Source organism: Monopterus albus, unplaced genomic scaffold (assembly GCF_001952655.1).
Source record: "Monopterus albus unplaced genomic scaffold, M_albus_1.0 scaffold29.1, whole genome shotgun sequence".
Classification (NCBI taxonomy): Eukaryota; Metazoa; Chordata; class Actinopteri; order Synbranchiformes; family Synbranchidae; genus Monopterus; species Monopterus albus.
This window is the reverse complement of record NW_018127909.1, coordinates 4,065,656-4,090,179: the sequence shown is the minus strand read 5'-3', so window position 1 is coordinate 4,090,179 and position 24,524 is coordinate 4,065,656. Positions and strand designations below refer to the sequence as shown.

The 24,524-nt window shown below is 42.1% G+C and overlaps 3 protein-coding genes across 3 annotated transcripts in view; 2 read left to right on the top strand and 1 right to left on the bottom strand.

Annotated features, from left to right (window-relative positions):
* The first annotated feature begins 3,495 nt into the window (after nt 1-3,495).
* On the top strand, nt 3,496-9,381 carry taf5 (TAF5 RNA polymerase II, TATA box binding protein (TBP)-associated factor). Its single transcript, XM_020596012.1, has 11 exons — nt 3,496-4,012; nt 5,648-5,873; nt 5,979-6,294; nt 6,395-6,558; nt 7,052-7,187; nt 7,286-7,406; nt 7,517-7,646; nt 7,846-8,010; nt 8,109-8,286; nt 8,665-8,806; nt 8,973-9,381. The coding sequence occupies exons 1-11, from the start codon at nt 3,505-3,507 to the stop codon at nt 9,185-9,187; spliced, it is 2,301 nt and encodes a 766-aa protein (XP_020451668.1). The 5' UTR covers nt 3,496-3,504; the 3' UTR covers nt 9,188-9,381.
* A 78-nt stretch (nt 9,382-9,459) lies between these two features.
* On the bottom strand, nt 9,460-10,588 carry atp5md (ATP synthase membrane subunit k). The gene is made up of 4 exons (XM_020596015.1): nt 10,487-10,588; nt 9,882-9,989; nt 9,680-9,770; nt 9,460-9,572 (listed from the first exon to the last, which is right to left on the bottom strand). The coding sequence occupies exons 2-3, from the start codon at nt 9,966-9,968 to the stop codon at nt 9,684-9,686; spliced, it is 174 nt and encodes a 57-aa protein (XP_020451671.1). The 5' UTR covers nt 9,969-9,989; nt 10,487-10,588; the 3' UTR covers nt 9,460-9,572; nt 9,680-9,683.
* A 70-nt stretch (nt 10,589-10,658) lies between these two features.
* The window catches only part of pdcd11 (programmed cell death 11), a 15,732-nt gene continuing 1,866 nt past the window's right edge, over nt 10,659-24,524 (top strand). The window contains exons 1-33 of the mRNA XM_020596214.1: nt 10,659-10,742; nt 11,292-11,414; nt 11,690-11,815; nt 11,991-12,155; nt 12,317-12,478; nt 12,583-12,703; nt 12,810-12,985; nt 13,181-13,288; nt 15,411-15,623; nt 15,735-15,859; nt 15,958-16,018; nt 16,359-16,505; nt 16,611-16,862; nt 16,996-17,121; nt 17,209-17,403; nt 17,566-17,736; nt 17,822-18,035; nt 18,137-18,286; nt 19,051-19,163; nt 19,330-19,829; nt 19,989-20,051; nt 20,329-20,425; nt 20,627-20,716; nt 20,861-20,963; nt 21,115-21,292; nt 21,864-21,920; nt 22,027-22,149; nt 22,341-22,463; nt 22,831-22,996; nt 23,261-23,383; nt 23,484-23,630; nt 23,769-24,019; nt 24,061-24,079. Of these exons, the coding sequence (XP_020451870.1) occupies nt 11,313-11,414; nt 11,690-11,815; nt 11,991-12,155; nt 12,317-12,478; nt 12,583-12,703; nt 12,810-12,985; nt 13,181-13,288; nt 15,411-15,623; nt 15,735-15,859; nt 15,958-16,018; nt 16,359-16,505; nt 16,611-16,862; nt 16,996-17,121; nt 17,209-17,403; nt 17,566-17,736; nt 17,822-18,035; nt 18,137-18,286; nt 19,051-19,163; nt 19,330-19,829; nt 19,989-20,051; nt 20,329-20,425; nt 20,627-20,716; nt 20,861-20,963; nt 21,115-21,292; nt 21,864-21,920; nt 22,027-22,149; nt 22,341-22,463; nt 22,831-22,996; nt 23,261-23,383; nt 23,484-23,630; nt 23,769-24,019; nt 24,061-24,079 (4,767 nt within the window). The 5' untranslated portion in view covers nt 10,659-10,742; nt 11,292-11,312. The remainder of the gene's footprint in view (nt 10,743-11,291; nt 11,415-11,689; nt 11,816-11,990; nt 12,156-12,316; nt 12,479-12,582; nt 12,704-12,809; nt 12,986-13,180; nt 13,289-15,410; nt 15,624-15,734; nt 15,860-15,957; nt 16,019-16,358; nt 16,506-16,610; nt 16,863-16,995; nt 17,122-17,208; nt 17,404-17,565; nt 17,737-17,821; nt 18,036-18,136; nt 18,287-19,050; nt 19,164-19,329; nt 19,830-19,988; nt 20,052-20,328; nt 20,426-20,626; nt 20,717-20,860; nt 20,964-21,114; nt 21,293-21,863; nt 21,921-22,026; nt 22,150-22,340; nt 22,464-22,830; nt 22,997-23,260; nt 23,384-23,483; nt 23,631-23,768; nt 24,020-24,060; nt 24,080-24,524) is intronic.

The window sequence follows — 24,524 nt, the reverse complement described above, 5'->3', positions numbered from 1 at the left end:
GTGTGTGTGTGTGGTGTGTGTGTGTGTGTGTGTGTGTGTGTGTGTGTGTGTGTGTGTGTGTGTGTGTGTGTGTGGTGTCATGATTCGGTTCTGTGTTGCTTCCTGTCAGGCTTTTATTTTGATGCTACGTCCTGTTTTGTTTCACCACAGTTTTGGTCTTTTTACTTTCTTCATCACCCGCATTAGTTTCACCTGCTCATTATAGTTTGCACCGCATCATAAGCAGCCTTCACCCACCAATCCCAGCCAGATTGTTCTAGACGCCACCTCTCACTCTCCAGCATTTTTCGGTTTTGGTACTTTGTGTTTTTGACCCGGCTTGTTCCTCTGACTATTCTGTTCTGCCTTGCCCTCTTGCTTCAGACTGTCACTGTGTATAATTATCGGACTTCCCTTTGGACTACGTATTTGGATTCCTCTGCTGTATGTGTTTGCTGGCTCTGATCTCGGACTGTTTATACCGACCTGTGATTTTTGTGTTTCACCGTGTCTTGTATGGTTTTGTTTAGCGTTAGTTCTCTTATTAAAGAGACGGTTTTGTTTTACATTTCCTTGTCTGGCCTTTTAATTGAGTTCACCCTCAACATTTTTGGCAGCATAACGCGCCGATTCCTGACATGTGGTGTGTGCGTGTGTGTTTGTCTTTATATACTTGTGCGAACCAACCCCTGATGGAACACCTTTCTTGTGTGGACATTTCATTGGTGACTTTCACCAATGCGGTTTCTGTACTATGATGGACTCTAAATCCTGACTGAAAATCCTCAAACAAATCATTCTTGTGCAAGTGGTCACATAACTGCTTTGCAACAGCTTTTTCAAGGATTTTGGAAATAAATGGGAGATTGGATATTGGTCTATAATTAGCTAGGGCACCTGGGTCAAGAGTAGGCTTTTTGAGTAGAGGTTTAATTACTGCAAGTTTAAAAGCCTGTGGAACATAACTTGTTAATAGAGAGAGGTTAATCAGATCTAGTATGGATGTGTTGATTAGGGGAAAGACGTCTTTGAGCAGCCTGGTCTGTCCAGGAGACATGTTGATGATTTAGATGAAGCAATTGTTGAGGTCAACTCAGAGAGATCTATTGGAGAGAAGCAGTCTAAGTATAAATGAGGTCTTACAGATGTTTCTAAAGCCATTGTAGTAGATGGCACATCTGCGAGAGCTGTGGGAGTGGTTCGACCCATTTTTTCTCTAATAGTTGTGATTTTATTTGTAAAGAAGCTCATGAAGTCATTGCTGCTGAGATCTAAGGGAATGTTAAGCTCAACAGCACTGTGGCTCTTTGTCAGCCTGGCTACAGTGCTGAAAAGAAACCTGGGGTTGTTCTTATTTTCCTCAATCAGTGATGAATAAAATGTGGTTCTGGCACTATGAAGGGCTTTCTTATATGTTATTAAACTATCTTTCCAGGCTATGAAAAACTCTTCTGACTTAGTGGAGCGCCACCTCCTTTCCATTTTTTGTGATGCCTGCTTTAGGGAGCGGAGCTGCGAGCTGTACCACGGGGCTAGCCTCCTCTGTTTCACTACCTTCTTTTTCAGAGGGGCAATGGTATCAAGTGTATTACGCAGGAAGGCTGCAGTACTATCAACAAGATTATCGATTTGTGTGGGAGTAAAGTTAAGGTGGCCTCCTTCCACTGTGTTGGCAAACGGCACTGAAGTAGATAAAGATTGAATTATTTCCTTAAACTTGGTAACAGCATTGCCAGATGGACATCTGCTGTAGTGGAATTGTTTCCCACATAGAGTATAATCCATTAATGGAAATTCAAAAGTTATTAGAAAATGGTCAGACAGAAGAGGGTTATGGGGAAAAACTATTAAGTGTTCAGTTTCGATGCCATATGTCAGAACAAGATCAAGAGTGTGATTAAAACAGTGAGTGGGTTTATTTACAGTTTGAGAGAAGCCAACTGAGTCTAATAATGAACAGAATGCATTGTTGAGGCTGTCATTGTCGGCATCTACATGAATATTAAAGTCGCCTACTATGATTATTTTATCTGTACTAAGCACTAAATCAGACAGAAAGTCTGAGAATTCACTTAAAACCTCTGAATAAGGAGCAGGTGGACGGTATACAATAACAAACAGACTTGGTAAGTGGTGACGTAACATTCTGTTTCCGGATCCAAACTTCAGTTCGTTCTCCTTCTCTCCATATCCCACAGTGTTGTTTTCCCCATTGTTTCAGTAGAGCTCCATTGAAAATCACAGGTCAGCTGTCCTTGAGATTGGAAGCAGAAAAAAAAAATGTCTACAGTTGTTTAGATAAGTCACAGTATTCATAAATTAATAAATCAATACCCCCAAGTGTCTAAATGTATATCCCCTAAACTACTGTTTCTTATTAAAGTGTCTCAATCACATGAGCCTTTCTTATGAATACTAGTCTAAAACTTGGTGGAAAAGGTCTTGAGAAACGTCGCTGTAATAGTTTTCATATTAGAAATGTACTAACCTCTGCTTAGAGCTAAGATCCAAATTCTTTTTACAGATGGAAAGTGATGTTTCCTGACAGCAACAAGAATATCCATCCATCCATCCATTCATTATCTATACCACTTATTCTTGAATAGGGTCACGGGGGGCTGGAATTAATCCCAGCTGACACTGGGCAAGAGCTGGGGTACACCCTGGACAGGTTACCAGTCTGTCACAGTCAACAAGAATATTTGGACTGAATTGAACAAAATTTTTGTTGCTAATAAGATTAAAGAAATTCATATTAAGATTTTACACTGATATTATTGCTTCAATGAATTTATACACCACTTTAAACCAGATGCTTCTTCTCTATGCTCCTTTAGCAAAATGGAACCGGAGTCCTTATCTTTTTTATTTTACTCCTGCACTTACTCAAATAACTTTTAGTTCCAAATTTCCTTATTACTCTGGCAGAGTCATAAGATCTTGATCCCAATGACAGAGAGAATTGTCTTATTTTTGAATGTAGAGTCTTACAACAAAGAAATTAATAATTCAATAAAATTGCTGTGCCTCTTGGGCAAACATCACATCCATAAAGCCATATTTCTTCAGCTTTGTCCAAACCAATCCCTCTTCTATATAGAACTTCAATCTTTTTTGTGATTCTATCTGTAGAATTTATAAGAACAAGAAAGGTTTATGGACATCTCATATTTTGAGAAGCATTACTGAAGGTATTGTTAAATTAAATATTCCAATAAATGGGTTTTTTTAACTTCTGCAAGCTTGTTATTTACATTTGTAATTTGTAATGCTCCCTTTTGTTAATACTGCTTATTTTCTTTTATTACACAGCCTTATATTGGTTTACTGTTTACTTGCCCCTTGTATGGCGATATGTACATACACATTGAGAGCCGATGTACCAGAGTCAAAAACTTCGTGTGTCCGACACACCTAGCCAATAAAGCAGATTCTGATTCTTTTTTGTGATGTTACTGTGTTTCAAATAAAGGTTCGGAAAAAACATATATGAGCAGAGGGAGGCGGGGCTTCTGCGCTCCCTGCATGATGCTACTTTGTAAGCACCAATCAGGTGACGCAATCTCTCATTGTTTCTTTTTTCTTTTTTCACATCTTGCACATGCGCATTTCATTTTGAAAATGGCGGCCATACAAGGTGGTGTGGTCGACGCGAAAGAAGAAAAAGAGATCAAAACAGAGCCATCAAACGAAGTCAGTGGAAATAATAATGCAAATGATGGAAGACTGCTTTCTGCGTCTCCCGCTGCTTCGGCTGGAAGTAACAAAGCAACGGCGGGAGCCCCGGAGGACCAGCAGACGCTGCTGGCGGTCCTGCAGTTCCTGAAAAAGAACAATCTGACCGAGTCCGTCGAAATCTTGCGTCGTGAAGCGGGGTTGCCGGAGGAGTCACAGGATCTGAAAGGGGCCGACTCCTCCGGGACAGGCGCAACAGATGCTGCCGCCAGTGTGGATGTAGAAGGCGTGGATACTAGCTCTCTGCTCAGCCGTGTGACCGGTTCAACCTCCGCCGGAGCCCCAGCGCCAGCCAAAGGTACGATACAGAACCTGACTAATGTTGTGTTTAGGTGTGGAAAAAACTGTTACACGGTTTACGAAAAATGTTTCCTGATAAAATGACACTGCGTACAAATTTAGGACAAGTATTTCATCCAGCCATTAGGACAGTGGAGATACAGAGCCTCAGTTGACTGCGGTCAAATCAGCCGCCGTTCAGTTTTCCGTGGTCAAGCCAGCCGCGCTAGAATTTGAAGTGCGCCTATATACTCTATATACTTACATTTACGGTAAAGGTATTGAAACGGGCCAAAGCTCGCGATTTTCAAAATAAAATACCTTAACTCCAATGCTGTATTATTTATGAACTTCCAAGTTTAATAAAAATACTTTTTCTAATATATACAGCATAAGGACATCATTTATAGATTCTACATGACCCACACTGTTACCACACAAAGAATCAAGCATTTCTACTGTACCATTCTGGAGAAAACTCGCATTAAAGATGTGATTCCAATGCTGTATTAATTATGAACTTCCAAGTTTAATAAAAATACTTTTTCTATTAACAATTTCACACAATTTGGGAAAATCAAAAAATTGCAAATGTTAGGTGTGTGTTTTTAATATTATGAATGAAATGTGCATTGTTTGGAAGAAAGTCAAGGTGTCACTAACTTAATAGTTTACTAAGTGGGCCAACCCTCCCTTCGTCCACTCCATTTGGGAGAGGCGAACTCTTCACCTGCATCCGCGACCACTCCCCTCCCTTTTCCACCTCTCACACAGCTTCTGTGTCCACGGCACCTTCTCAAGCGCCTGCTAAATCCGGTATTGGATTTCAAATCTTGCACATGGAATGTGAGTTTTCTCCAGAATGATACAGTGGAAATGCTTGATTCTTTGTGTGGTAACAGTGCGGGTCATGTAGAATCCATAAGTGATGTCCTTATGCTGTAAATATTTAAAAAAGTGTTTTTATTAAACTTGAAAGTTCATAAATAATACAGCATTGGAGTTAAGGTATTTTATTTTGAAAATCGCAAGCTTTGGCCCGTTTCAATACCTTTACCGTAAATGTAAGTATATAGAGTATATAGGCGCACGTCAAATTCTAGCGCGGCTGGCTTGATCACGGAAAACTGAACGGCGGCTGATTTGACAGCAGTCTCAGTTGGGACCAGACCGCAGGCTGTCATATGTTGGTCTAGCTCCTCTCTGAGCACCAGGTTAAGGTTTAAACAGTTCCACAAAGTTAGTGTGTATTCTAGGGGTGCTTGGGTCCATTATAGTGGTTTTGTGTTTATAGCCAATGAGTGTACAGCTTCTTATGCATGTACTCATTTTCCTTTGGCTTTAGGGATACCCTGATAACGCTCTTTGATGAATAGTGGTGATTTAACCTCGATTTTCCCAATAATATTAGCGTTCTGTTTAAGTGCATTTGCAAATAAAGTCACCCAAAAATGGTTTTCATACATGCCTGACTTAAAATAACATTTTTTGACAAATGATGCCACTTACAAGCCTAGCTCTGTATTTACATCTCATGTGATTTTTCTTTAAAAAATGTTTTGATGAATATGATATTGTTGTATTCTGTAATTGGCTAAAGCCATAGTTATACTGGTGTAACTGGGCATTGCCCTTGGGCTTTCTCTTTCTGCAGCTGGCGGTGATCAGCCAGACGTCAACGTGGTGCTGTCAGCTTACAGTCAGCAGGGGGACCCGGCTTTGTATGAGGTCTACTACAGCAGCCTGAAGAAGTTCATAGAAACGGTTTTGGACTGTCACAGAGCTGAACTGTCCCAGGTCTTCTACCCTCTGTTTGTCCACATGTATCTGGAGCTGGTGTACAACAATCATGAAAATGAGGCTAAGGCTTTTTTTGGGAAGTGAGTCACCCTAATCTGTTACACTGTGCTTCTCCAAATAAAAAAAACATGGTTTACTTTTAACACATCTTCTTAACTGTATTCCTTTGTTTCTTTCCGTCTCAGGTTTAGTGGAGATCAGGAGTGCTATTATGAAGATGACTTGCGTGTCCTGTCTAGCCTGACCAAGAAAGAGCACATGAAGGGCAACGAAACCCTGCTGGACTTCCGCACCAGCAAGTTTGTCCTGCGTATCTCCCGTGACTCTTACCAGCTGCTGAAGAGGCACCTGCAGGAGCGTCAAAACAACCAGATCTGGAATATCATCCAGGAACACCTCTACATTGACATTTTTGATGGCATGCCACGCAGCAAGAACCAGATTGATGCCACGTCTGGCAGTTTGGCAGGAGAGGCCAGGCGAGAGGCCACTAAGACGAAGGTGTGCTTTATATACCAGTGTGCATGTAATAAAATGTGCGTTTTCACGGTCTCGCCACACTTTTAAACAGCCTTGTTGAATTCATGACAAACTATTGTAGGTTTACTATGGATTGCTGAAGGAACCGGAAATTGAGCTACCTCTGGACGATGAGGACGAGGAAGCAGAGAATGAAGAGGGTAAACCCAAGAAGAAGAAACCCAAAAAGGATAGTATGGGTTCCAAGAGCAAGAAGCAGGATCCTAATGCACCCTCACAGAATAGGTAGGTGTTTTTACACTGCACTTATACTGTGTAACTCTGCCTTGGTACTGCTGGTTTGTAAGGCCAAAACAGTATGATGCTGTAAAAGCTGTCTGAGGTAATATTCATCACTCTAGTCATGTTAGAAGCCTAATTCAGCCATCATCTCCACAATTTATGGTCTTTTACTCACCAAAACTGCAAGTACATTCCTGGTTTTCTGCATAAATTGGACATGAAATGTGATCTGACCTTAATGGGTATGTTCAATAAAGGCATAAAGACCATGATTGTTTGTGTTTTATAAGCTTAGAAATATTGTTTGTTGATATTTGTGACCTTGGTGAAGATCACATTTCATGACCAATTTCTGCAGAAAACCAGGAATTTGCAAACAGTGCCATTACTTTTTCTAGCAACTGTATGTACATGTGGCAGTGTTTAAAAGAGACTACAGGGATATTTTAGATACTTATTTGTGAGTATTTCCCACATTTTGTACTCCATTGTTTAGGATACCTCTGCCAGAACTTAAGGATTCAGACAAGCTGGACAAGATCATGTACATGAAGGAGGCCACCAAGAAGATTCGCCTGGGACCAGACACCCTCCCCTCTATCTGCTTCTACACTTTTCTCAATGCATACCAGGTAGAATGGCACGAACACAATAATTGACTTGGTGTTTGTCGTTTCCACATTTAAATGACTGCTACACACTGACAGGTTAACTGCATTTTGCCCTGCAGGGTCTGACTGCAGTGGACTTCACAGATGACTCCAGCTTGATTGCAGGAGGCTTTGCTGACTCCACGGTGCGGGTGTGGAGTGTCACACCGAAAAAACTCCGCAAGGTCAAGTCGGCAGCAGGTATTGAATATGACAGTGGATGGAGGTATTTTAACTTCTTTCATTGTTAAAAAATAATCTATTTAAAACTTTTCATTGTCTTCCTCTTGCCCTTCCCATTTTCTCCTAAGACTTGAATCTGATTGACAAAGAGTCAGATGATGTGCTGGAGAGGATCATGGATGAGAAGACGGCCAGCGAGTCAAAGATTCTCTACGGACACAGCGGCCCGGTGTATGGAATCAGCTTTAGCCCCGACAGGTAGACCAATTCTGAGGTACACGTGTTACATAAACCATGCCTTCTACAGAAATTTCATCACTGGTTTAAACATAAATGTGGTTTTAAACTGAAGACACCAAAATGCTGTGAAAATGTTAGAATGTAGAATAGAAAAAAGGGAAACCAGATCCACATAAGTTGTTCTTTAAAGGTAATTGCTGCCTATTTTGCCTTTCAGAAACTACCTCTTGTCAAGTTCTGAAGATGGTACAGTCAGGCTGTGGAGTCTCCAAACATTTACATGTTTAGTGGGCTACAAAGGTCACAACTACCCGGTGTGGGACACCCAGTTTTCTCCCCATGGGTACTATTTTGTCTCTGGTGGACATGACAGAGTTGCCCGGTAAGAAACTGTCAAACTTGCTTGAGAAAAACATCCTAGATGTGCAGGATTGCTTTACAGCTGTTTGTCACTGACCTGTGTTGTGCTGTCTACAACAGTCTGTGGGCGACAGATCACTACCAGCCTCTACGGATATTTTCTGGTCACCTAGCTGACATTACTTGCACCCGTTTCCACCCCAACTCTAATTATGTGGCCACAGGGTCTTCTGACCGCACCATCCGCCTCTGGGACGTCCTGAACGGAAACTGTGTCAGAATATTCACCGGTCATAAGGTCAGACAAGTTGTCACCAGAGCAGGTCTCTGTTCTTTGGCCTCCCGTTCTGTCTGTCACAAAGGTTGTCAGTGATTAATGTTAGCGTCTGCCATGTTGTTTAGGCCAAGTCTCTCCTCACTGTATGTAATCAGTGTTTATTACGTGACTACATCTGCGCTTCACGTTTCTTATAGCATGGCACAAGCTGTTTTACCAGTGAAAGAAAGGAGGCACCCTGACTCTTGGGTCATTATTTGTTTGATCAACTCCTTGTTTGTTACTGATGGATGCTATGTGACTGTGGTTACTCACAGTTAAAAGATGCTAAAGATTCACTTAAGTATACACAGAATTGGCCACTGCAGACAACTACTGAGCCAGTCTTTTATCTCCCAGGGTCCTATCCATGCGCTGGCTTTCTCTCCCAATGGAAAATTCTTGGCTTCAGGAGCCACCGATGGTAGAGTTCTTCTCTGGGACATTGGTCATGGACTGATGGTTGGAGAGCTCAAAGGTCACACAGATACCATTGCCTCCGGTTAGTATTTCACAACATTTCACTACTTTTTATCTGAAGTGATCAAAATTAGAGATGTGCATAACTACAAAGCTCTGTAGTTGTCATTTATGCTCTGCAGTTAGAGCTGACCATACTTCCATATAGCGAACCAACATTCAGAGTACTGTGTTGTTTTTTTTCCTAGGCTCAATGGACAACACAGTTCGTCTGTGGGATGCAATGAAAGCGTTTGATGATTTAGAGACTGATGACTTCACGGCAGCTACGGGTCACATTAATCTACAGGATAACTCCCAGGAGCTTCTGCTGGGCACCTACATGACGAAATCCACACCTGTCATACACCTTCACTTCACCCGGAGGAACCTGCTTCTGTCCGCCGGGGCCTACAATCCATAAGTCATTACTGAATTATGAGGAAAAACTGTATTGGTTGACTTCTGGCTGTGAATGAGGACAGAGATCAGGTCAGCCCTCTCCTGTCACGGCCCTCAGTCTGAAAGATTCCAGGCTCCATTATTTCTTTGCCTGAGAACAGTGACATTGGTGATGGAGGACTGTTTCTGAAAACCACTGCCATGAGTACATCTTTATTCAACACCAGGATGATGTTGTAATGATCACTCTATTATACTGGTGCACACTGTAAATAAAACAAATACTTTTCTATGTTGGGTGTACATATTCTTTATTGTTAATATGTAAACCAGAGTGATTTTATTACAAGCAAATCCAGCTGCTCGCTCCACTTTCAGCTGTTCAAAGTGATGACCAAAACGCACACCTGTAAGGAGACAACATGGGTCTTGACTGACTGCAACAGAGCAATACTTTGTATTAAGTACATTAAAAGTCTTTTCATACTAGTACTTTCATATCCTTTGTACTTACATGATCACTTTTCTGTGACAGGCATTTTCTTAGGCTTCAATTTGAAAAAAAGGACAAGGGCTAGTATGCTGCCATATGTGGCCAAAACATACTAAAAAGAAAAAAAATGAGATAGTCAAAGTGGTATCAAAGTAACTTTAGGGTTGTTTAACACATTGTCAAATGTGAAATGCATTTTATAATAGAGATGTACAGAACTCACATTTCTCCTTCCTATGATTGTGTATGAATTGAAGTACTTTGCAAACCCAGTGAACTGGTGCTGGGATCCGTGGTCATGTCCTGCCATGATAGCGAGTTACTGGTACTGCTACAAGGAGAATAAACACGAATGAGTGATGAATATTATAGCACATGAGCACGTTTATTGTTAACGTTGGGAAGAGTATGTACGACAAAATCATTTGGACCTGTAATGATTCATCAATTGACAGAAAATTCTGTAGTGATCATGTTCTATCAATGGGCAAAACAACTTTTTAAAACTACAGTGGTTTGTTATTATTACAATATGTCATGATGCCAACAACAAGTTTTCGAGGAACACTCCATTATAATATTTATCAGTGACCGGCTAACCCACTTCAGTTGAATAACGTTGTGGTTATTAAGAGCCGGTAAAAACTGATTGTTAGCACTTTCTATTGCAGGTTAACGTTAGCTTGCTAGGTTAGCCGACTAGCTAGCTCGATTTATTTTTAGGTCGTGAGCTAAATAGTACATAACTACAGAAGAATGTCACAAATATCATAGGCACTAAGAAGTGTTAAAATGCACAAATGTATTTGTAAATGTTTTATAACTTACTTTGAGCACGCAACCCTTGTACAAACGCAACGAACCAGTTGCCCTTCAGCAGAGACCACAAAGCTAAAGTCACTAGGAAATTCCTCCTCTCGGCAATCCAAAAGTGTATCACTATTGGTCTAAAATAATGTCACTCAAGCCAGAGCAATTACTGAATGGCTGAAGATAGTGCCAATCATTCCCCCTTCTGCGTGATTGGACTTCTTATATAACTTTTATTTCCGGGTTGCAATCATGGCGTGTTGCTGAACTACATGTGAGTTTGGATATCCAAAATTCGGAGATTTAAAATAAGGATGTATTTCATGATAATCAGTAGGGGCGTGTTTTATAATTACTTTAAATATAAGACGAGCTTTTGTTGGATTGAATAGACTGGCAAAACTGGCTACACATTTAGCACTGATCCTAAAATATGTTAAACTTTGCTAACGATTGTCTCATGCCTGTTTGCACTGGTAACCTAATGGGTGGCAGAAATACTACTGGTTCTGCTTTTGCGAGTGCTTTAATAACGTTAGACATATTTGTATTTGTGTAATCAAAAAGTATGTGGTTAAACAATAAACGAGCCCCAGTTTGTGCCTTTCACGTAGGCATTGTTTATAACTTACATTTGAGACTCTCACCGATAACGTTTGCATGTAATCATGAGTGTAGTCGTTTCTGCTGACCTTACAAAAGGAAAATCAGACTGGGTCGTATGCCTGTCTATATTCACTATTTCAGCTGTGGTGTGCCTCAATATTTATACAATCAGAAGTTTAAAGATTTTGAGATGAGCTGTTTTTTGACGGTTTCTCAGACTCCTGAACCAACATCAAACATGGCATCAGTGGAGGAGGACTTCCCTCGAGGAGGGACAGCAAAGAAACCCACTGAGAGTAAGATAGTGGTGCAGCGTCCAGAAGTGGACAACCTGTTCCAGGTAGTATTCAAGATATACATATCTTTTCTTTTTCTGGCAAATGAGAAGTGGGTATAAGTTACAGTATGTGACTGTTCCCAGAAAGAGGGTTATTATTTCACAGTATCCAAATTCACATAAATATGTTACTTAAGGGGAAGACAGCTGTTCTGAATATCCCTTTACTATTAATTTAATATTCCCTTTCCTTTCAAACATTGTATGCTTAATCTCACACTAGACTGTATCAATAAAATGTCTTGTGTAGTTAACAATACTTTGCTTTTCTCTTGCAGTCAAATGAAGAAGCAGAAACTAAGAAGAGAAAGGGGGCAGCCAAAGATAACAGCAAGAAACTCAAGAAGCAAAAGACGAGTAAAGAAAAAGAAGATGCCAAGTGTGTAGAAATCCTACATATGAAGGTAATATATTTGGAAATACAATCCAGTCAATATAATGTCATTAAATTTGTTGAATAGGTTAAGTATATTCGTTTTTCAGTGAAACAGCTTTTAGCATGACACTGCTGTGAATCAAATGAATATTCAGCACAGTATTTGACTTGATATTGTGTTTTTTTTTTTCCCCCCCCCCCAGAATGTGAAGGAGGGTATGCTGATGCTGGGTTGTGTGAAGGAGGTGAGAGATTTTGAGGTGACAGTCAGCCTGCCTTGTGGCCTGCAAGGCTTCCTCGGCATCAAGAACATCAGCGACTCGTACACCAAGCTGCTCGTTGAGCAGCTGGATTCTGCTGATACAGTGGTGAGCCTGTGGAATATACTGCAGAGTGGTGTTAATAAACCTTGCTATAGAGAACAGTAATAGATCTTTTTTTCTACACGATCCATGATTGTCTTACTTACATTTCAGGATCTTTTGTAATCTATTTTTAACATCTGGGGTGTCATACTTTTACTTTACAGGAGATCTGCTCTCTGACACACCTCTTCTGTCCTGGCATGGTTTTAAGGTGTGTGGTTGTTAAGTTGGACATAACTAAAGGAGGCTCAATCAGCATCCAGCTGTCTGTTAATCCAAAGCTGGTCAACAAGGCTCTCACCTCCAGCTCTCTGAAGGCTGGCATGGTGAGTCATTAATTAGAATAACGAGTTAAGCAGCTTGAGGTTTTTTTGTTGTTTTTTTTTTTTTTTTTAAAGTAAAATGTATTGAAATGTAACTGTCAATTTAGGTCCTGAGTGGATGTGTGGAGAGTGTCGAAGATCACGGCTGCATAATCGACATTGGCATCAATGGATCCAAAGCCTTCCTGCCTAAGAAAGCAATAAAAGACAAACACAACGTCATGGACGGTGTGACAGAATATTGTAGATTCATTGTCATTCACTGAGGAAATTCACTCAAGGCGAATCAGGCATTTACTATACATGTCCTGTTTCTGTGCTGCCATCTCTGCAGAGCTGAAAGTGGGCCAGTATGTGACGTCTCAGGTTGAAGCAATAAAGAGCGATGGGCGTGTGATCCAGCTTTCTGTCAACCCTCTGACCATCGCCCAGGCCTGTGCTGAATCTGGGCAGGGCTGGAACCTCACTAACCTTCTGCCTGGTCTTCTGGTCAGAGCCACCATCAAAAAGGTGGAGACAACTTATACACTGGCATTTATTCTGTTTTATTAATATAATGAGAATTCATCATCAGTCCAAATTTAGGCTAAAGATTAATTTAAAGTCTTTTTAATTTTTTATTCTTGTCCAGTGAATGATCTGCTCCTGTTCCTTTGTCAGTATATTCACTATTATAGTTTAATTTCAATCAATTCTGTATTGCAGGTGACCAAACATGGTCTGGTTTTGGACTTCCTGTCCTCCTTTAGTGGCCAGGTGGACTTCCTCCACATGGAGCCTAATCAGACATCCAGCTACACCGAGGGAACCAAGGTAAAACTGACTGTTCTGGAGAGAAAAATTGATTCTTGGACTTCAGATATCGATATTTTCATTTGCACATTTTCTCAGTAAACAAGTGCATTTGCACCAAATGTTACATTTAGATTACTTGTTATAAGTGTCTCAGTTTGAGCTGCTTGGTGTGTAAAATGTCTTCTTGAGTTGCAATGTACACAAAAGGTTTATTTTAATTTTTAAACCCTTGTTAGTGTTTCAGATTTTTTTTTTTTGTTAGTCCTTCTGTACGAAATAAATATATATGTATTGTATTTAAGTAGTTTTGCATTTGCCAAGGAAAATAAATCCTTGGGCCACAACAGTGTTGCTCACTTACTGAGTGCAACTAAAATTTAATTAAATTTAAGTATAACTTTAAAAATTATTGAGCTCCTCTGTTCACTTTCAGGTGCTATTTAAATACAGTCCCAAATCAGATAAAGTTGGAAAGGTATTCTAAAACCAAAATTAGAACTGAAGTTAGTGATTTATAAATCATCTGTGTGGTGAGTTATAAATCATAACACAACAGGACATTATTTGATGTGACACCTCATCAATTTTATTCTTTGTTCAAAATAAACACACTCAATTCTGCTGCAGCACGTTCCAAAAAAAGTTGGGACAGTAAAGTATTTACCACGGTGTGATGTTGCTGTTCCTTTTCACAACTCTTTAGACATTTAAGGACTGAGGACACAAAGTCATTAAGTGTGTCAGGTGTCATTTTGTCCCATTCTTCCTGGGTCATCCTTGACGCAATTTGCATTTCAAAAAGTGCCACATATTCTCTACTGGGGACAGGTCGGGGCTGCAGGCAGGCCAAATCCAGCTCTCACACCCTATTCCTCCAAACAAAACTCCCACATTGCAGTGGGAGTTTTGTTTAAAACCATAACATTCAAACATATTGTTGTGTGTCTCCTTTTGCCCGTGACTAGTTTCTGATGGGAGAGTTTACTTTGTGTATTTGCTGCTACAGGTCGGGGCCAATTCTCATAGAAGGCTTTTTCTCACTCACTTCTGTCATGCAGCCGATAAAACTCCAATCTATGAAATGTGGCAGCCCACACTAACTCTGAGACATGCGTGTGAGACACGTCACCCCTGGACTCCCCCGGTTTTTTTACGCTTCAGGTTTCTTCTCTCTAGTGCGTTTAACAAAGTGCAGTCCGTTTGTCTGGTCACTGTCCTGCTGACAGATGAACAGCTGGTCTGTGGACAGGAAGTTGGAGTCGATGTGGACTCAGTGGATCTAACGCTTCAATAGCTTGTGCACTGCCCCTGTGCCACTTTTAGAGTGACTTCCCAGTCTCAGAATGCTAGCTGCACCAATTTGACAAGAACCGAGCTTCACTGGAAATGCGTGCGTATGTGGCTAGCTGTCAAAATAAAAGCACAGACAAACACAGATGCTTATGTATTGCATCAGTGTCATCAGATCACGGGGTGTTTGATTAACATATTGATCTAGATTGATAGATCACCCCTAATAGGTACCATATGTAGTGCTGCATGTTCTTCCCAAACAATTCAACTTTAGTTATACTACACAATATGGTATCATCTATGTGCTGCCAAAAAAGACTTTTTACTATATGTACAAGAAGTGTTGCCAGTCTTCATCCATAAATTTTGTAAGGATAACCTAATGGGTAAAATAAAGAGAGAGAGAGAGAACTAAAGGAGCTCAATTTCCTGTGTGTAATTTCAAACTACCACAGCCCTCTCCACCTAGACTGCGCCTAAGCTGTCTGAAAACCTCGGGAAAACGCTGGAATGTAAAAAACAAATGTTGGTGATTCTGAGAAGCACTCTATTCAACATTGGTATTTAATGGATGTAAAATAATTATCATGAATCAAATTAATGGAATTGAAATCGAATTGTATTGAGATCAGCCCTACTTGGCATGTGGATCCTTTTGGTGTGTACAACATCACACCTGTTGTCATTTTCAGTTTTCTGATGACAGATTTCAGTCTCGCTGATATTTTTGATTGAAATGCACCCTGGTAAAATAGTCTTAGATGAAAGCATATCATCTGTCTGCATCATATGCTCCTACACATTATTATGGACTCGTCCCAACCCTCTCATGCACCCGTCCATCCAGGTGCGAGCCTGTGTGCTCTATGTGGAGCCGTCCACGCATCTGGTGGGCTTGAGTCTGCGCAGCTACCTCGTTCAAGCCAGGACCAGAGTTGAGACAACTCCTGCCGGCGGTGACCGCATTGGTGAGGTGGTGAAAGACTGCAAGATGATCACAATGCACCACATGTCTGGAGCCATGTTGGAACTGCCTGATAAGACTCTGGCCTTTGTACATGTGAGTCTGGGTGATACTTCGAACATTAAAACCTTATTTGAATGTTAAAAAGAACCAATGCCTTCTGTAAATATTTTGATGATTCGGTGTTTGGGTCAATGTCCTTGACAGAGGAACCACCTTAAAGAGCCGAATGAGCAAGCTAATGAGAACAGAGTGGCAGCAATCCCTGAGCACACCTGCAGAATCCTGGACTTCAGCCCCATGGACCAAATTCATTTTGTTAGTCTGCGTAGGTATGTGGCATCACATTTTTGTGTCTTACTGCACAGTAAGCATTAACATCAGAATTCCATTTTGAAATACTGAGAAAATCTTCTTGTCTTGTTTCCAGGAGTTTGATTGAGAAGCAGTTCTATAGGTATCATGATCTTCAGGCTGGTCAAGTTGTAGAGGTACGATTTAAGCATCATCTCATGTTCAAGTGCCCTGTTATACACTTGTCTTGGATTAAATTGTTTGAAAATCTGTTAAAGCTATACCTGGCAGCCTCTCTATTTAAAAGCTAGGAGTGGCAAGATTTAAATCATGCTGTATGCCATCCACAAGCTTGACACTGCCGAAATGAAATTTCCTCCTCTCAGATAAGTGTGGAGTGTGCAGGCAAGATGCAGCATGACAGATGTTCATCCAGCTACCCTCTCCACACACAGCAGTCTTCCCTTCTATAGGCTTCTTCCTGGTGTCTGTTGTTGGTTTCACATCCGTGTTCTTCCATGTGTCTTTATCTCCAAGGGGACAGTGTCAGACCTGCTGAATCATGGGATGGTGGTGCATCTGTCTGACCACATTAAAGGTCTGGTGCCTCGGACCCACCTGTCTGACATTATCCTTAAGAACCCAGAGAAGAAGTACACAGAGGGCATGAAGGTCAAATGTCGGGTCAGTCAAGTTCTCTGCTTTGTTTTCTAGCCACTGTGGAGCCCACTGCTTTCCAGACATTTGGCTTATTCCTCTGTGTCCGTGTGTGTGAATATGTTGCTGCAGGTGCTGTCAGTGGATGCTGAGAATAAGAAGTTGTACCTGACCAGAAAGAAGGCCCTGGTTGAAAGCTCCCTGCCCTTGTTCCTCTGCTATACCGATGCTCATCCTGGCCGCGTATCACACGGCTACATTGTCTGCATTAAAGACTTTGGGTGCATTGTTCGTTTCTACAATGATGTCAAGGGTCTGGTGCCACTCGGCGAGCTCAGCTTTGAACCCGTCATCAATCCTGAGGAGGTCTTCTATGTCGGGCAGGTGAGGAGATCAAATAACACGGACGCTGAGAATCATGTCTGGCTTTCTTTTTTTTTCCACGTGGACCTGTTGGAGGAAACTATTGTAAACAAGCTTCTGATTTGACATTAGTTTGTTTCCATTCATGGTCCAGGTGTTGAAGACTAAAGTTCTTCAGTGTGACCCTCAGAAGGCAAGGATGATGCTGTCTTTTAAGGCTGCGCTGGAGGGAGAAACGGAGCAAGCTACCAAGCCCCAGTTTGACTGTGAGGTTGGGATGGTAAGTCAAAGACCTCATTCTTTTTTTCTTAGCAGCTCAAATTTGGACCTCAGCTTTTTTCTAATGTCCTCTGTGTACGTGATCTAGAGGCTGGAGGCCAGAGTGCTGAAAAAGTCCGTAAACAATCTGGAGGTTACCATCCTCCCTGATGAGATGAGAGCCGTACTTCCCACTGTGCACCTCTCCGATCACACGTCCAACTGCCCTCTGCTGTGGGAGAGCCTGCAGGAGGGAGACAACATTTCAAACCTTGTCTGTTTCAACAAGAACAAACAGAATATTGTATCCATTCTCTCCATGACTGAAAAGTTACCCAAAACTTTGATTGGTTGCATACAGTATTAAATATATTATATTAAACTTTGATGCTTATTGGAAAGTTACAATTTCAGAAATAAGAAAAGCAGAGAAGTTATCCGTTTTCCTTAGTTGCTCCGTTTTTAGACTCTCACCAAGAAACCCACAGTGAGGTGGTCACTGGACGAAGGAGTGGTTGCCAAAGATTTCTCAGAAATCAGGGTTGGAATGCAGCTGATCGGCTGGATCAAGAACATCATGTCTTATGGCGTCTTTGTGGAGTTCCCATATGGTCTGGTCGGGCTTGCACCCAAGGCGGTGAGTAAAGCACTCTGTGTGTTGTACCTTCTGACCTGGTTCTTTATTTTCCCTACTTAAATTCTTTCTCTGTTCTGCTTCCCAGGCCATGACAGACAAGTTCCTTGGTGACACGACCACCGCCTTCAAGCTGGGCCAGACTATCATCGCTAAAGTGACAAACCTGGATGAGGAAAAACACCGTTTTCTTGTCACGCTGAAGATGTCGGAGGTCATCTCTCCAGAGGGGGACGCCCAGACCAGACTCATTAATGGCCTGCAGGAGAGAAGAGCTGTGGCTGAAATGCTGGCACTGAGAGGTGCGCACGTGTTGTCTCTGTTGTTAGACTTCTGATATATTGATTCTTCAGGTGAACTAAGGCCTGCAGTGTCTGGACTCTTCCTTTTCTATAACTCTCAGATACCAGTGATCTTCGTCAGCAGCTGGCTGCTCTGTCTGTTGGTCAGAAGCTGAAGCTGACCGTGGACGCTGCCAAGGACATCGGTGTGACATTTAAGTCTGATGATTTGGTCGGTGCTACCATACAGGCCAGCAAGCATCATGTCATGGGTATGTATTTAATGAGATGAAACAAGCATGAATGCACACTTAAAAGGCAGGTGCTGGTCATGGCAAACTGAATCAAAAATGAGAAAAATGACTGCACGCTGAAAGTTTACATGTATAAATAGAGATGGATACTTTTGAATCAGTTTTCAATGTAGAATATTCTAAATGAATATGCCAATATATCAATCCTAAGAGTATACCTTTTAGAGTACATTATTAAAATACAGTTTTGTTAGATGACATGTGCAGGGTATTGTGGCTCATGAGCTGGTCATTGTGTGGAAGGTCGGTATGGGTGCGCGACCTAATGTGATAACACACACTCTAAAGTGGATCATTTCTACAGTTGCGATGAATGCATGTGCTAGAGTACTCCATATCCCATAGTGGTGGTGTCCCCACATTCCCCTTTTTCATGACACCAAAGTTCTACACAAAGTCCAAAGTGTAGCGTAAAAATGAGAAACCTTTCTCATTATAATGAGATATTGAGCAAATCTTTTTTTTTTTTCAGGATGGCAGTAGTACAATGCCATATTAGTATTATATGGATTTATAAGACTTAAATTCAGAATGTCATTATTATAGAAGCAACTTCACTCATCTTACAGTATAATCTTAATATCATGTCACAGCGCAGCAGTGGAGACATTTGGGATGTTTCCCTGTGTTCTTTGTCGCATACTGCACGGTCACCTTTAACACATTACATGTTTTTGTTTTGCATAAGCACATTATGTATTTTCTGTTGGCTTGTTTTTCAGGTGTTAACTTGACCTCAGGACAGAAAGTTACTGCGGTTGTCCTTCATGTTGACATTTTGTCTACTTGTGTCCATGTTTCCCTGCTTTCCAAGCTGGTGGCGAAGAAGAAATCTGTGAGTGTTACTCTTGTTAATCTTATGTGCCAACTTGTTTTATTCTAAAAACAGTTTCACATCAGCGTAGGTAGAATTTCCAGAAGGGGTTAACAGTGCAATACAATAATATTCTTGTAATTGGTAACCATTGTGATGGCAGGTGTGTCAAACTGTATTTTCACAGTTAACTGAAGGGTCAAGATACACAGCGATGGTGCAGTACGTAGAGACAGACTTTGCTGTCATCTCACTGGATGACACTGCACAGCTGACTGTGATCCAAACCAGCTGCCACCTGAATGAGATACTCCTGGGTGAGTCAGAGAAGCTGAAGCCTGGGAGGACTCTGGCAGTTAAGGTTATAGAAACGAGCTGTCCGGAGCTGCAAGGGCTCCCCCTAGTGTCGTGGGAGCCTTCTGCACAGAAACAACAGCGCACCACATCAGAGAACCAAGCGGGCTCCAAGGGTCACTGCTTTGGTAAAATCGTGCAGGGGAAGGTGCGGACAGTGAAACCTACCTGCATCCAGATCACACTAGAAGACGGAAGCACGGGCAGTGTGCACGTGTCTGAGGTGGTGGATGCTGCAGAAGTGTGTCTGGGATCCTTCCCCACGTCCTCTGTGAAAGTGGGCAGCGTGGTGACCGCCAGGGTCATCGGAGGGCGAGAAGCCTCCAGTCACAGGTGAACACTGCTGCATTTTCCACACTGGAGAAGACAGTTCCTTTTGCATGTTTTTATTTTATCCTTAACTATAAAACTCCTGTGAAAGCATAAAGATGATTGTGTAAATTTTATATTTATTATTTACTTTGCATTAAATTAATCTTTTTTTTTTTCCAGATTTTTGCCATTTTCCCACCCCAAATTTACATACAGCATTCCTGAGCTCACACTTATCCCCAGGTAATTATATAGTACAGGTTATTACATAATACAATACATGATAACCTGAATGTAATTTAGTACATTTACATTTACAGTGTTCTCATTTTCACGACGGTCTCTGAGACACTGTCTGCAGCCTATTGTTCTAATATGATATTGGACAGAGATTCAAAATGTTTTGAGAAAATATAAACTGGCTGTGTTAAGGCTGTACATGTTTTCTGTTAAATGTTTTACACACATTTTGTGATTTGTCTGATTTGTGATTCACTTTGGTTTCTTTTTCTCTCTATAGCAAACTGGACAATAGTTTAGATTTCAAAGCAGTCTCAGTAGAAGAGAAACTAAATGGCTATAAAGTTGGGGAAGAAATTATGTGCTTTGTATCAAAGGTAGGTTTTAAGGGTTGTTGTAGCTGGCTGATTTCTTTTGATTGTCATTTTTCATCACAAGTTAACAAATCCAAAAAGCCTTTAACAGTAGACCTGGGGGACGGTGTTCTGCTGTCTAGTTTTGCTCAATGCAGTCTCTTACAGTAGACCTGGGGGACGGTGTTCTGCGGTCTAGTTTTGCTCACTGTAGTCTCTCTCCAGTTTCATCCAGAGAGGAAGTCTTTAGAGGTCACCACTGATCCCTGTATCACTGGGACGGTCGAACTCCTGGCCACCATCACTGATGCTAAAGTAAGTTCACACTGCGTCGGGAGCATTTCATGTTTACTGGAAGGTTCACGTGTCTGACCAGTGCTTAAAATGGTCCGAGTCTAAAGGGAACATAAGACCGGATGAATCTTGGATTTAAATCCTAGAAAAACTGCTTATTTGCAGGATGCCAGCCACCCAGAGAAACTGTACAAACTGGGCCAAGCGGTCCGAGCCAAAGTGGTGGAAGTGAGCTCCAAACCTCGCCGCTTTGTGCTGTCGCTCACAGGTAGGGGCGGCTCAGTCCGAGTTTTGCTGTTTACTGCTTAACTTTGCACATTACAGTCTGTATCATTTCCTTCATATTCATTCAAGATTGTTTATTAAATGCAAAGCAGAAAGCAGTTGACTTGATTTCTGGGTTCCTTTTTGTTTTCCAGGTGTCCATAAACTGGAGAAAGGCAGCGTGACTTTGGGGATGGTGACTAATATTCAGCCACAGCTTGGCCTCCAGGTCAAACTTCCCTTCGGTGGCGTGGGCACCGTTGCTGTCACTGACCTGGCTGATGCCTACAAGCCAAACCCCTTGGATGGGTACAGCAAGGATCAGCTGCTCAGGTCAGTAGATGTACTTTACATAATCCGAGGCATAGTTAGACATGTCCTCTCAGAACAAGTTCATAAGCCGTGTTGTTTTGAACGGCCACACGTGACGTTCACAGCGCTGCACTTGGTTGCCGATATGGAATAGTTGAGCCACAATGAAAGAAGGGAGTTAGAGAGAGGAGTACAGTGCCTGGCTTGTCTCTCACCTCCACACAGGGGGAAGTGGGTGTGAATGTCAGACTGCCAGTTTCAGAAAGTTACAGGTATGGTCAGATGTAGACACCCCCCCCAATCTAAAGTTGGAAAGGTGCGGGAGGAAGGAATTTCCAAAAATGTCTGACAAGCAGTTTGGAAAGATTATAAAGCCCACTTGATACCATATCAGGCAATTCAAAAAACTATTGGATTTGTTGCAGTCTTATTATTATGTTTGTCATGTTTTACTCTCCACTGCCAGAATACAGCCATGGGAAATTGCTGGTGCAGAATATGAACAATCAGCAGCTACATTCCAGAAATGTTTGGCACTACTATCAAAGTTGATGAGCTTGAAGTTAATTTGTTTCCTCCTCTTTTGCCTCAGGTGTTTCCTCCTACTGAGTGAAAATGGCAAGTGGCAGTTGTCTCTCCGTCCATCAAGGTATGACAGAATGTCATAGTTTAAAGCCTGATTCATGAACGCAGTCGGAGCTTAAGACACCAGACTGTCTGATTAGGCTGCGCTGATTCTAACTCTTCTCCTTCAGGCTGACGCCACAGCAGGCTAAGCCAGTGAAGGACCTGGAGGTTTTGTCTGTAGACACGCTGCAGGCAGGCCAGTTCATCAGAGGCTATGTCAAATCTGTGGGAGAACAGGGGGTCTTCATCAGGTATCTGCAAAATTCTTTCTGTGGCACCAGACTTGGACAACCTGCTCTGGGAAGCGTAGTTATTTCAGCTGGTGTCATGATGTATCCTCATTATTTCTTTCTTGCCACTATCTGACCTTGTTAAAGGTGTCATTATTTGACTGATAACAGTGAAAACGAGCTCACCCTTTTTCCACATAATTGTTCTCCAGGTTATCTCGGAGTATTACTGGGAGAGCCCAGCTTCAGCAGTCCACCATGTACTTTGTTAAAAACCACAAGGTTCTTGCTGAGCACCTGCCTCCCAACACCCTGCTCACCACCAAGATCATCCGGTAAAAAAAAAGCACATTTCTGCTCAGAGTTTGTAATAATGAACATACAGAAGTTGTCCAGGATGACGTCACAGTCCCTGAGGCTTTATTGTCACCAGACTTGCACTGATTCATCATAACTAGCAGTTGTTTGGCTTGTAACACTTGAATGTAGTGTGAATCAGAAGCCATCATACATCATACCAGATATCAGAAATTGATTTGGACAAATGGGGAAGAATTTATGCTGACGGTGTGTCTTCCCACAAGGTCCTGCCCAGTGCGCAGCCATTTATAGAATCAATCCTGCCCAGTGCGCAGCCATTTATAGACTCAACACTGTCGTCATGTCATTTTAGTCTGCGGCCCTTTCTGTTCTTGTCCTCAGTATCGACAAAGAGGAGGAGTTTGTTGACCTTTCTCTGCTCCCTGCGGACACTGGGAAGCCAGACATCCTTCCAGAGTCTCTCGGTCTACCGCTGCGTCTGGTCGGAGAGGAGAAAAAGAAACATGATACTAAGAAGAAGAAACGCACGCTCTCCGAGAGCGAATGGGTAACAAACAGCCTCACTTTGCATTCACTCTGTCATCAGACTGTCTGAAATACAGTTTTAGATGACTCACTACTCAGACTCAGGTTCAGGACACTAGATCAGTGCCATCCTCGAGCTGTCTGGTGTGACCTTAGCAAACACTGTGTGGACTTTGGCCCAAGTCCCATGTCTTACTGTGCAGCCTTAATTGCAACCGCATGGTCACTGAAGCACTTATATGTTAGCATTGTGGTTTATTTAGCATATGATGATGCTCATTGCCAGAAACAGACAGAGCCCCAGGTCCCGAAGAAGAAGAAGAAAACAAAGACTGATGACAGTGACAGTGGAGTGGAGGTGTACTTCAGAGAAGAGGCAGATGAAGAACCCAAACCTGATCCCGCAGAAGTAAGCAGCTGCTCATTTCTCCTACATATCTTCATAGATTAGGAGCAGTAAGATCATCACCCAGGACCTGAAAAATGTGTTTGCTCCTCTTCTCTTTCAGCAGGGGACACCCAGTTCGGAGGGTCCATCCAGACTGCAGGTGGCAGCAGGTTTCTCCTGGGACGTGGGCCTGAGCTCCCTGAAACCTGCCTCTGCAGCTCAGGAGGGCGACTCCAGTGACAGAGAGGACCAAGATGGAACCTGTCAGGTGAACTAATGAGCTGTTAATGTTAAGGAGATGCCGAATGCTCAGCTCTTTGTGTTTGATGTCTTCCTGATTCCATCTCTGTATGTTACCATTTTATGCCTCAGACTCACCATTCATCTTATCACTCTTGTCTACCAGCCTCAGAGGAAGTCTCGCCATGAGCTAGAGCAGGAGAAGAAGGCAGCTGAGAAGGCCCTGGTGCAGCGGGAAGCTGAGCTCATGGATCCAAACCTGTGTCCCCAAGATGCAGCCGCCTTTGAGCGCCTGCTCCTGGCCTCACCCAACAGCTCGCTGCTCTGGCTCCAGTACATGGCTCACCATCTGCAGGCCACACAGATCGAGCAGGCCCGAGCTGTGGCAGAGAGGGCTCTCAAAACGATTTCCTTCAGGTGACCGACAGAATAGTCAGTGTTTTTGTTTTGGCTTTTAGGTGTGTTACCTTTGTTGGGGTAATGCAGCTCCTTCTCTAAACTTGACACTGAAAGGCAAACACATTATTTGAGAAAGGGCAAGACGGCATTTATAGACCAAGCCCATTTAAATTATGGAAATAAGATTCCCTGTATATCTGAAAAATGTATTTACATGACTATACATTTTATTTGAAGTCTTCAAGACATTAAATGCCAGTTCACATAAATAGAAAGCTTATTTCATTTCGAAATACACAACAGATGTAAAACTTGCAGTGTGTTTTTGACTCAAGCTAAAACAGCTATTTGAAGTTGTTTCTCACATAGTAAACCACTACTAACATCTTGAATATTTCCACACATTTGTTTGTGTGATGAGGCACAGGGCTGTGTCTGTATCCGTTTAAAATAAGTTGCGTTCAGCATGGGGTTTTTTATCAGATACTAGTGTTGTTGGTAAAGTCCTGTCTCATGTTGCTCC